The sequence below is a fragment of the Desarmillaria tabescens genome (genome assembly GCF_030435595.1).
Source record: "Desarmillaria tabescens strain CCBAS 213 chromosome Unknown EV420scaffold_64, whole genome shotgun sequence".
In the NCBI taxonomy this organism is placed as follows: domain Eukaryota; kingdom Fungi; phylum Basidiomycota; class Agaricomycetes; order Agaricales; family Physalacriaceae; genus Desarmillaria; species Desarmillaria tabescens.
Window position 1 is genome coordinate 92,570 of NW_026848363.1, and position 13,014 is coordinate 105,583.

At 46.3% G+C, this 13,014-nt stretch overlaps 2 protein-coding genes across 2 annotated transcripts; both read left to right on the top strand.

Moving 5' to 3' along the window:
* Nucleotides 1-635: 635 nt before the first annotated feature.
* EV420DRAFT_1649666 (uncharacterized protein) lies at nt 636-3,785 on the top strand (the record flags this gene model as incomplete). Its single annotated transcript, XM_060478343.1, has 4 exons — nt 636-918; nt 969-1,117; nt 1,172-3,610; nt 3,666-3,785. 4 exons carry the CDS (start codon nt 636-638, stop codon nt 3,783-3,785), a joined length of 2,991 nt encoding a protein of 996 aa, XP_060324319.1.
* Nucleotides 3,786-7,825: 4,040 nt separating this feature from the next.
* On the top strand, nt 7,826-12,351 carry EV420DRAFT_1727180 (uncharacterized protein; the record flags this gene model as incomplete). The annotated part of the gene is made up of 12 exons (XM_060479849.1): nt 7,826-7,921; nt 7,977-9,146; nt 9,208-9,434; nt 9,486-9,735; nt 9,787-9,909; nt 10,242-10,279; nt 10,334-10,439; nt 10,498-10,908; nt 10,956-11,039; nt 11,091-11,249; nt 11,312-11,910; nt 11,973-12,351. The coding sequence occupies 12 exons, from the start codon at nt 7,826-7,828 to the stop codon at nt 12,349-12,351; spliced, it is 3,642 nt and encodes a 1,213-aa protein (XP_060324320.1).
* Between the last annotated feature and the right edge of the window lie 663 nt (nt 12,352-13,014).

Consider the following 13,014-nt stretch of genomic DNA (forward strand, 5'->3'; position numbering starts at 1 on the left):
TCCATCTGCATCTGACGAGACATGTAGGCTTATCCGACAACTTTTCATTTATCTCGTCTACGACTGCTGCAGGAAGATAAGGGCGAGTGGCTCGATTTCCGGTGAGTAAATCATATTGGAAGTGGAAAAGGTGATGTTTATATCGCCTTGAAGGCACGAGTATTACTGTGAATGATCATCAAATATCAAAGAAAAGAAGGTTCATTTTCGTATAAGACTTATATGCAACGAGAACGTCATCTACCACCCAGCAGGGGGAACAGGTGACTGCTTTTACCTTTGTCTATCTGTGAGAGTCTAAATCGAGGGAGACTCTCAGCCACAGCCTGTTTTCGGCGAATCATTCAATGGATACACGAGGTGATGCTTCTGGTTCGGATGATCGTTCAGTGTTCTCTTCACTTGCCTCGCAATAGCTTCCCATGCTTGGTTCGTCTATATCGGTTCGTGTCCCATTCCTGGATGTCTGGTAGTGCAGGGCTCGTCAGGCCAATCAACAATGCGTTCTTTAAACGGCCGTAAACTTCATTGTTCCATTCCGTTTACATGCGAATGCGCGGACGGCAGAATCACATTAATATTTGTCGCCTCGTTCTTGCGGTATCTCTCTCTTGTCCCCTGCGAACAAGCACAATATGCCCAACGAAATTCGAGACGAATATCCACAGGATCCTATTTACAATGACAAGGGGATTGGAATCGCTGACGAGCTGGACGACTCTGCGCGACATTCCCAAATTTCATTGGAAGATCCTAATAATTCCCATCCTTCGTCACCGCCTGCCAGTACGACAGAGCATGAGAAGAATGCACCCTTGCCCGATGAGGAACCTACGACTTGTCGAGCTAGGAAAAAACACCCGGGCATTTTTGCTCTGCCGCCGCACTCTGCAAGCACGACTGCGGGAGTATCCACTGGTATGTGTAATTTATTCAAGCATTTTCTCCGTCCTTACGTGGCATTCGAGGTGACTATCGACCGTACGCACCGAGTCCGCCTTTTGAAGAAGCGGGGCCGACATCTTGCATTTGGCGAGCTTATCTGGACGAAAGCCTGGTTTACGACACCGACATGCTTGGAAACCAGAGAGGACAAGTGAACATCCTCCTCGTTTTTGTGAGCTAATTCAGTTCAACGTACGATATGTTGCCTTAATTTCTCTCCTTGCAGGCAGGACTATTTTCTGCGATTGTGAGCGCCTTCATTGCGCAATCAGCCGGAAATCTCCAACCGAACTATAAGCAATTGTCGGCACTTTTGCTCTTCGATCAGATCAATATGCAACGTGCCCTAGCCAACGGCACTTCCCTTGACCGCATCACCACATCGGGCGCTGATCCCACGGCTCCGTTTACGCCAAAGACTCTGGATTCATGGGTAAACGGGCTATGGTTCGCGAGTCTTGCTTTCAGTCTTGCAACTGCGTTGTTCGCTGTTCTAGCAGATGAGTGGTATTGCCATTATCTGTCACCGATCGCTGGGGACCCCCAAGTTCGCAGTCGTACTCGGCATTTACGTTACAAGGGTCTTCTTGATTGGCGTGTCAGCACCTTAATTGGTCTCCTGCCGCTGATGTTGTACCTGTCACTCGGCCTGTTTGCCATTGGCCTTGTGCTATATCTCCTGCCGCAGCAGCAAGGAATTGCACTCGTGACAGGAATCATCTCCCTGACTACCTTTATCGTCTATGTCATGACCAACATTCTCCCACTAATATACCCGGATTGTCCATATAAAACGCCCCTTTCTTCGGTTGCATACACCGCGATCATGTGGATGCTTCAACAATCCTCTGCTATCCTGAAGGCGACTGCAGCACCAACGTTCAACTTTTATCCCACGATAAAAACATTGAACGATTTCGAGATTCATGCCGCAGAAAGATCACACGTCAAAAATGAAGTTGACGCACTCCGTTGGTTGTACGTGAGATCTTCGACCCCGGAGACCCGTCGCCTTGTAATTTATGCTCTTTCTGGACTGCCTGAAGAGTACACCCTGGATGTCTATAACGTTTTTCATCCTTATTGGGATGAAATAAGGGAGGAGAAGGAAAGAATGTTGATGGACTGCATGGAGCTGACGCGACATGGCTCTACTCGGTGGATCCCCAAGGACATCCCCAATATCGACCGTAGAATTGAACCCCTTCTTCGGCTGGAGATTCTGTTCGATCCATTACGACGTAAGTTTCCGTCCGGACTCTTCAGAGAGCATCATCTGGATTTCTCGACGACGGATATCTCGGACGCCTTGTTGATAACTTTGTCTTCTATTGAAGATACGCACATTAACAAGCCCACACACCTGGCTTTGGAAAAGGAAGTCGCTATGAATGCCTTAGCAGACTATAGTTATCACCATCCAGTCGTTTGGGATCATCTCTTGATACGTGCGGTTGATCAAGGGTTATTCATCGAGAAGAGTGATGACACTGTTTTTACCATGGAGACCTGCTTAGACTTGGTGAAATTTCTATCTATCCCTGATAGGAATCCTTCTGCATGCTACAGCTGCACTTTGGTGGAAGCTGCAGCGATTTACCACGAGGAAAATGTTATTGGTGCTCTTCTCTCCTTCTTCGAGCCATTCGATGTATATAAAGGCTCGATAGACCTTCTACCGAGACTCCTGATCACCATTATACGTTTCTTGGTGCTTGATTCGGAGAACTCTCCGATAGTAGACTCAATCGGCCTTCTGGGAGAACGCCCCCATACTTATACAACATTTATCTACAAGCACCGGCTTTTGGAGGTTGCACTACATGTGGTCATTAGAGGCATGAGCTGTTCGGACAACTCTCAATTTTCATTCTTCCACGATGGAGTCCTTAACGCGGTACACTCGTACATCGCGTCTGGTTTATTCGCTATGGATCCTGTGAATACGGAGGAGAATACCCTCGTTTGGACCTGCCGTAATCATGCTCTTGCGTGCATGACCTTGTTTATAAATCGGGGCTCCGAATTTGGCGTTGATGTCCAGGTATCAGAATGGGGCACGAGGTCCTTCTTTTACAATATTATTAGACTCATCGTTCAAGTGTTCGGCCGTTATTTCTCCGATATTGGATGCCATGGTTCTCAATTTCAGGTCATGGGTTTTCTATTAGGTCAAGGATTCGCTGGAGGAATCGTGGATGCGTATGACACTTTCCAAGAGGAAGGCGTGTTAAGGCATATAGTACGGAGAAGTGAGCTTCAACTGTGGCTCACCGAGGGACTGAAGGAATATATCATCGGGATCTCGGAAGCTACTAGAAGGACAGGGAATTACCCAGATCTTCAGTCAGAGAACTTCCTTCAAAGTCATATCGAAGACCTCCATAATCCACTTGTCGTTCGTGGTATTTGTGCTAGCATCGTACAGAGCAACACTACGCCACACTCTATCCTATCATCCCTCGCTTCAATTGCTCCTGATCACCCAGAATGGCCCAAAATCCTGGCAACATTACACTCTCCAGATGCCAAGTATTCTGTCGAGAAGTACGAATTCACGTTAATCAACCCAGGGTGCGATGAGGAAAGTTTGAAGAAGGGTTTGAGAGAGGCCACCCAAGTTCTGACCGACTGTCTTGTTGCGGCGAATAATGAATTTAATCAGGTAGGCAGATGACATAAATCTTACAGTCCGTCCACCAGTTGAACATTTCATATAGCAGTCGACAAATTCCAGCCCTCACATCGGGCCGCCGGAAGCTCGCCGTGAATCTCCTTGGAGAAAGTGGAAGAAAAGGATAGGAGTCTTGAATACGGACATTGAGGTTGGATTAGTATGATGACGGAAGCAGATCATAGTGTGGACCTGGTATGAGGGACAATGCATGTATATTAACTATGTAGACTGATCGGACTAAATGATATGATATTTCAGATCGAGCCGGTGGGGTGTTTCCCAAGGTCATCCAGCAATAAAGCAGTCTATATGCACCCAGGGAGATTGGGAAGTAAGTCAAGAACATTGTTTGGGCACTCCTGATCGATCTTCAGGGAAAGATCGTCGGTGGAGAGACAGTGATGATCGAGAGTGATCTACTCCATTGCAGAAGACATGCGATCGAGGGTAGGAGCCTAGGTGCACTTCCATATAAAGTGACCCGAGCGACTGATTCGAACTTGTCCTTCCTGTTCCGTTTCTTCTGCGCAGACCTGAAGATAATGTGAAGCATGGAGGTAAGGGGTTATTGGTTATGGAAATGGTGCCAGACGGAGGTATTTTGAGCCGTTGCTTCGGGAGGAGGGGAGGACCCTAAACACGTCTAGTGTGGGATGTTACTTACACTTTGGCTACCTTGAAAGAGAGAAATCGGGGTGATAGAAAGGGAGAACATCGTCATCAAATTCTTCAAGAAGAGATTGTCGGTGGGAGACAGGGTGAGGATTAAGGATTTTGAATGGGGGAGATTCGGTAGAGGGCATTGACGGCGCCACTCTGCTCCAGTTAGAATCTGATATTTGAGGACGGGACACTCCTTAACTAGCCGCATGTTTCCGGCCGTTGAACACTATCGGGTGACCAAGTCACTTATCGGCCACGACGTTAATCGTGTTCCGGATCGCTCGGGAAGAAACCTGTTATTGGATTCGTGCTTTCCCCTTTCATCCATGTTCTACGTAACACCAGGACATGGAGAAAGTGGAGGCTAAGAATGCCGCCACAACGGCTCTCATGGTTACCGTCTGCTTCTACTCTCTTTATTCAACGCCGGGGCATACAACGGCGGCAGGACGCGGCTTTTCTTCATTCTTTAGTCCGTTATCGCAGAGACTTAAACGTGGATCAGAAACGAAAGATGGATAGAAAGAATCGAGCTTGTTTTTAGGGGGGGAAATGCAGTAAATAACAAGCAGCATATGATAATAAATGCATCGGTTATAGATCGAGGGGATGTGAGATGGGTAATAAGGTATAGCAAGCCTTATAACAAAGGGTGGTGTAAGCAGGTCGCAAGCTGCAGTCGTAATCTTCTACCAGAGAAGAAACAGCACAGGACTTGGCCATCGCCAAAACCTGAGCCATGCGATCTTGGTCAGACCGATACCATCGCCTGCGATCAAGTCGCCCTGACCTGATCTGGGCAATCTTTACGGATCTTGGCCGCCAACCACAGGTGTCCCAGACCTTTGACCCCCATATCGTCTGTTCTGGGTACGATCAGAGTGCGATCAGGGCACTTCTGTGGTGTTCTATGCGTTCTGCTACGGTCTCGATCGGTATTGCGAGGCTTACTCGCTCGAGTAAGAAAGGCCGGATCCGATAGGAACTGACAGCTCACGGACGGGTAGACATATTGCCGCACACCCTCAGGTTCTCTTGCAGTTGACGTCGCCAATGTATTAGAAAGTAATTTATTAACACAGCGAAATTTTAGACAGTACACTGAGTTATGAGCAGAGAAAGACGAAAGCATCAGATAAGCATACAGGTAAGCAGCAAGCGGAGCGAGAGCGTTAAAGGGAGCAAACGAGTCATACAGCAGTCCATGCACCAGTGAGAGAAGCAAAGTCGGACAGAAACAGGGCCGAGTACCATAGTTGAAACTAAGTAGAGTCGGAGATTAGCACAACGTCACTAGACTATACGAGCACAACTCACCTCTGAACCATCAAGGCATCGCGTTGGATTCGTTATCGCCAAGTTCTTCATCAGCAGCCGCAGCCACAGCCGCTCGTTCTTTGATGCGTGCTTCGCGGTTCCTCTTCATTATCGATTCGTCATCGTCATCGTCAACTTCTTCTTGGTCCTCGTCAGTCTTGGGTTTCAAGATCTCGCTATAAAGAGACAATGTTGTAAACCAGAATTGATGAAGGAGTGGAGACGTATGTAGTGTAGAATTCAACAGTTTCTTGCGCCCATGTATCGCCATTTTCATTGATCGAATCCAGGAAAACTCTTGATAACTTGTGGTTATACTGTTCGAGGTTGAAGCCGTCACTCTGATCCCCCCATGTAGTGCAAGATGATAACGCGAATCGTGCCTAGCATAGCGAATGAGGATCATATTGATAACAGATCAAAAACGTACCTGTACAGCAGCATATACAATCATTTCCTCCGACGCGGTCTTGAGGTTCAGCTTTCCTTTGACAGTGCTGTGTAAGTCGGATGCGTCGTGTTCTGCATTCCCTAGAAAAATTGCACGGAATGACTAGAAAGGCTTTAGTACCAGTTACAAATTAAGTGAGGAGCTCAAACCCGAATGCAAGTATGGCCTCGAAAGAGACCCTTACGAGGATCGGAAGGATCGACAAGCCCTGAATCATACAGATACGACGGAAGGTATCGCGTTGTTACCTTGGTCTGCAGCTTAACCATCATTGCACTATTATCAAGGGTAGAGTCAGGGTCATTAAGCAATGAGAAGGAACGAAATCGATACTGAGGATCTTCATCAAACTGATCTAACCAACGCTGAGGGCATAGAAGGCGAGCCGTGTGGATGTGGTTGAATCCACGTTGGTATTTCTTGAGAGTTGGGAGCAGCGTCTCATCGGTAAGGTCCTTGGTTGAAAGACGCATGATGTTATCACTGATTTTTGTCGTATCATCCGAGCGACCACTACGGGCTCCTGCGTTTATCTATCAACAGTCAGCTAGTGTACTTTAGAGGAAAAGACAAATACCGCTGCAAAAATCTCAAAGACTGCCCTCAATGGATCGTCTGACCCCAGGTCCTCTAGTTGACTGACGTGCATCTCGAAACACGGGAAGAGGAATGTCGTGATGTGCATATAGGAGTGCATAAATCGGAAATTTCTACACGGTTGTCAGTAATTTATATCAATATATGCACTTGGTACTCACTCTGGCGTCTCAGGTTCCTTCGTCTCACTGTCGCTATCGTCCTCAGCCTTTTCCTCCTCATCTTCAGCAAGCGATTCGAGAATCCCCTTAACCATAAATCCGTGGAGTACGATTCCCTGTACATTGGCCCAGGGATGGATAAATCGAGGAATGTTTCTTGACGCGAGCCGGTAGTACTTCTTGAGGGCGGAAAAATTCCTGTATTTTTCGTCAAAGCCAGAACAATGTAGAGAGGAAGGATGACTACTTCACTGATTTAGGAAGAGACAGACCACGAATTGTTGGTGACCTCTTCCTCTTGCCTAGCCTCAGCGAATCCGCATCTTGAATCTCCACATCCTGTTCATCCTCGCTGTCATTCTCGTCCTCATCCTCGGATACTTGTTGTTGGTGGCGGGCGTCAACAGGGTCCTCATCGTCAGAGGACACAACCTTGCGAGAACGGTTGGTCTTGTGCACAGGCTGCCGTGGTGGTGGTGTTGCTATCCTCGGCTGCTTGATAGGCTTTTTCGATTTTTTTTTGTTGGAAGATGTTGCAGGAGGTGGGTGAGTTGTCGTCTTGGCCTTTTTTGCCTTCAGAGGTGCCGGGAGAGGAGCAGGCTTCATGGTTGACTTCGAAGGAGGATGAAGTAAAGGGCAAGAAGGACAAGCGTGACAGTATGTAACGCGTCGTGATGCGATTCTTGTAACACGTGATCTCCACCACCACCGCCATCACAGCGCCGACTCGCTCTCAGCTGTGGAGTCCAGTTACCTCTTGTGTTTCTCTCTCTTCCTGCATCTCTCCCTCTATTTCTCATTTTCACTGGGTAACACAACTTTTTATTTGTGGAAATTTAACTAAATCTGTTTTAGGCTATTATGGGAAGATGCTCTTTCTGCAACGCCTCCTTTCACAATGCTGTGGCCTGCAAAAACCACGAGCGAAGGTGCCCAAGGCGAAAGAATGTCCGTATTCAGTCTCGAAAGCATGTCACGTCCCCGTCCGATGTGGAGGAGAATCCAAACTCGGAGATGGTGCCAATTTCTGCTGGGACAAGACTGCAGGCAATTCGTGAGCGTCTTTCACCCAAGAGGCATCGTATCGACCTTAGCAGAGACAACGCACCTGTATGTAATGCCTATGATGTTCGTTGTACATCTCCCAGTCTAAATTTTGTTCTAGATACACGAAATTGATGCAACCATGAATGAAACAGCAAGGACCTTGCCGCATACTCCAACTGCAGGACCGTCTAGTTATGCCGCCATTCCAGATGAAGATGAGCAAGTTGCCAGCCCTCCTCCCATCCCTGTCATTTCAGAAGGCCGCCCGAAGCGAAATATCATCCTTCCAAAGCACCTGCACGATCTATTACCATCTAAACCTACTGGATTTCGCCTATTTGCATCACTGGAGCAAAAACCACCTCTCCCACCTGCCATGCCTCAGCCGTCACCATCCAGGTCACCTTCTCCATCAGCCTCACCACCACCCGAACCTGTATATCTCGAGACAGCTCCAAATGAGATGGGTCTTTATCGGTGTTATAAGGAGTGGCCGACTGTTGACCCTACCATGGGAGGTGGTCTCGATGAAGTCTCTGATGCTTCAACATTCACTTCTCATGCCGACCGCCTCGCAAATGCACCTGAGAGCAGTACTGATCCATTTTATCCCTTCCCAAATGCGACTATCTTCCGCCTTTTTTCGTGGTTCTATCAGTCAACATCTAAATCTTTGTCAGACGTCACCTCCCTTGTCCGAACCGTTCTACGGGCACCAGATTTTGATCCTGAGCATCTTACCGATAACTTTGATGCTGCGAAGGAGATCAAGGTGCTCGATACTATTGGCGAACAACAAAATTGTCTTCCATTTTCTTTATCTGATGGCTGGCATGAGACTTCAGTAACCATCAAGCTGCCTCAAACCGGTGTTGAACACATCTCTGAGGAGTCTGCTCCCGAGTTCGAAGTCACAGGTGTTTACCACCGGAACCTTTTGGACGTGATTGTATCCACCTTCCAGAGCACCGCTTTCCTTGACTTTCATCTGAAAGGTTTCAAGGAAATGTGGGATCCTGGAAACGATGACCAGCCGGAACGAGTATACGGGGAGGTATATAGTTCAGATATCTTTCTTGAAATGGAAGACGAAGTTCACCTGACACCTGACCCAAACGGATTGGAAACTGTTATTGTGCCATGCATGCTGTACTCGGATTCAACGCATCTTACTAATTTCAGGACAGCCGCACTCTGGCCCATCTACCTGTTGTTCGGCCTACTCTCCAAGTACGTGTGGGCTCGACCAACATCAGGAGCATCACATCATATTGTGTACATGCCTACCGTTTGTTTTTACCTCGTCTTCTGCATTTAAAATACTGATTATATTGAATTATATCAATCAGATTCCGGATAAAATTCAAGATGCCTATCTGAAATACTTTGGACGGTGTGCATCCCCTGCAATCCTAACTTTTCTGAAACGGGAGCTCGTTCATGCTATCTGGGCAAAGCTTCTTTCACCAGAATTCATGGATGCATATATAAATGGGGTTGTAATCTTCTACGCTGATAATATTTACCGCCATGTATACCCTCGCTTTTTTCTATACTCAGCTGACTACCCTGAAAAGTATGTTAGTATTAGTTTCTATTATTACATTCTAATTCATCTATTTTACAGAGTCCTACTCGCAAGTATTAAGTCAATGGCTGAATTTCTATGCCCACGCTGCTTAGTAACCAAGGAAACAGCGTCGGAAATGGGTACCATCAATGACATGAAGCGCCATGTAAAAAAAGCTAGAGTGGATACAACACAATGGCAAAGCTGGATTGAGAAAGTTCACAGCTGGATTTATGAGGATGGCAATGTTGTTGATGGCAAGGCAGTGAGCGATGTACTGAACCGCCAGTCTCTATCACCAACACGAGTAAGTCAATAGTGGTCTCATCAGGATAATGCCATGCTAATGTTCTATTAGAATGCGTTCTCCTCAGTGTTTATTTCACTCTTCAACTTCTACCAGATGTTCGTCATTGATCCTCTGCATGAGATTGAACTCGGAACATGGAAGGCGCTCTTTATTCATCTTCTACGTGTTATGGTTTATTCATTTCTTTTCTTTCTTTCTTTCTTTTTCCTTTTCCCTCGTATTACTCAGCCTGCTCACGCACATGCGATCAGGACGGACGTATTCTCACAGTACTATTTTTAGTTTACCAACGTGTATTTAAGTAGAGCCTCAGCTGGCTTAAACCCCAGCTTCGGCTAAGGTTTAATCTACCTAACATCGAACTCCGTCCTTCATGACTATCTGTCCCATCAACTTGTGTCGCCTTTGACTTGCTAGAGTATCTCCTACCAAAGTGCGAGTAGGGATCCTAGTACGATCTAAGTCGATTTGAGTTAGAGTGGCTAACACTACGGCTTTGTCAGTTTTACGGAGGCGATATTATACAGGAATTAAATAGAAGGTATGTCTCTTTAGATGTTTCTAGTCATATCACTGTCTTTAATTCTGCTTGTAGGTTCCGAATGATGCCTACATTTGGACGAGGAACTATACGAAGGTTCAAGAATAATGTATCCGACCTTAAAAACTTTGCCGCTCGTGATTTCGAAGATATTCTTCAGGTATATAGCTTATTATTCTAACATATCTCAGTGCTGACTCTGGATCTATCACTTGTAGTGTGCCATGCCATGCTTTGAAGGACTCTTTCCTCCAAAATTGGACAGGCTTGTCCTTGACTTGCTATTCTTGTTTGCTTGCTGGCATGCGAATGCTAAACTTCGGATGCATACTGAGTCATCACTCCGAGTGTTTGAATGTCTAACGTGGCTTTTCGGGTCCTTCATGAGAAAATTCAAGCGGGAGGTTGATGAAATTGATACATGTGAGATTCCAAAGGAACGCGAAGCTAGGGCACAGCGTGATATCAATAACATGAAGAAGAAAGGGAACAGCACGTCAAAAGGTAAAATTTCAACAGCGAAATTACAGAAAAGATTTAATCTTTCAACGTATAAATATCATGCCATGGGTGATTATCCTGGAATGATTCGTGCATTTGGAACCACAGATTCATATAGTACTCAGCTGGTAAGCCTCCAAATTTTCTATGCCACACTAAGCTCATTTTATTTCAGGGAGAGCTTGAGCATCGGCGAGTCAAGCGTTTCTATGGGCGGACCAACAAGAACAAGACCTTTGCGAAGCAGATATCACATCATGTTCAACGCCAAGAACACCTCTGAGAAATGCAACAAAAAATCGATCTCAAGGACCAAAAACACCGAAGTCGCCCTATGCCTGCAAGGGATGGTTCTGAGGTGCTCCCGTACACAGATCCAAGTCACCACCATCATATATCACCATCTACAAGTTCAAAAATATATCTGGCTCCATGGCTTCATGAGAATGGCAGCGACATTGCATGTAATGTGAGCTATCTAATCCTGGATCATCTAAACTCCCTGTAATAATGATCTGACATCACTTCTAGGGTTTTATTCGAAAGCTCAAGGACCATTTACTCTCTCGAATTCTCAATAGTAATGATGAATTCACGGATCTTCATCGCCAGAACCTCATCATTGTCGACAACCGCCTCTACTCACATCAAATTCTTCGTATCAATTATACTACCTACGATGCTCGTCGAAATCAAGATTCTATCAACCCTCATACTCATTCCGATATTATGGCCCTTTCTCCTTCTACGCAGACTGATTTGGATAGCGATAACAATTCTCATCCTTATCTATATGCCAGAGTTATCGGTATCTTTCATGCGATGGTCCGTCATGTTGGCCTGCAGTCCATTGATCGCACTGCAAAGAACCTTCAGTTTCTATGGGTCCGATGGTATGCATTTGATAGGAGCATCCCTTCTGGGTTTAGGGCAAAGCGCTTGCCATGCATTGGTTTTCTCCCAGGTGATGATCCTCAGGCGTTTGGGTTTGTAGATCCTAATGATGTTCTTCGTGCATCACATATTATGCCTGCCTATGTCTATGGTCAAACGTCGGACATCCTTCCACCCTCAATTTGTAGGAGATTCAATGAGAATGACATGGATTGGGCATGCTATTATGTGGATATGTAAGTCCATCCTTGAATTCTATCATTCTGTATCTATGATCTGACTGGAAATCGGAGAGCAGATTTGCTGATCGTGACATGTTCATGCGGTATTGCGGCAATGGCATCGGCCACAGCAATACACGAGAGTATACACGGAGATTGTGGGAAGAGCTTCTCGATGCTTTGGGGATCACTACATCGGAGAATACTTCTGAAGTCGCTGAATCGGATGCTGAACAAGAAGAGGATGACGCTGAACCTGGCGCCAATACTTCGGAATTGGGTCATGCGCCAGCAGACTTAGCAGACTCGGATACCTCTGATGCTGAAATCGATGGTAGCATTGAGGATGAAGACAGTGACAGCTCATGGCATTCAGATGACTATGTCAAGCTAAATGAGCCTGAAGAAGATGACGAGTTTGATGATGATGGGCTTTTCGGATATTCCGCTCTGTAATTCTTACTAGACTGAAATTAAATTAACATAATTATAATTGATAAGGCTGATGCGACACAATTTGAGAGCCATTGACTGACTACTTCGGATCTCTTCTGGTTCAGGCCTCTTCTATGTAGGTCTATCTCCCCTCGAGTAGACCACACCGATCCTATCGAGGTCTGGAGTATTCTGATCAGACCAGCCCTGATCTGATCGTATCAGACAGGGCACTTCAGATCATTGTTGGCTGGTACCGCTGCCTAGATAAGGCCGACCTGGACCAGAACACATGGCTGAGGTTTTGGTGATGGCGACGGTCGGGTGGATGGGAAAGATAGGTGGCTCAATGAAAAGAGATCTGACACCGGTCAACATTGATTAGTGATGGGAAACTAAGGACACTGTCGTTCGCCTGGATTTCGAGACATACGAGAACTTCAGCTTTGGCCTGCCTAGAGGGAGACGAGCACTGCTAAACTTGTTATGGCGCAGACCAGAAGTAACCGGTGATGTACAGTGTGAAGATCAAAGGAAATGAGGTTGTCCTAGTGATTACACAATGTATAAGATGTGGCCCAATGTATTAATCTTGCGCAGAGGTTGTGCCTGAGATTTTCAAGTTGCACCGTGTGAGAAGAAATTCTCAAAGCATATCGGGATTCAGGAAGTCCTGCTTGCTGA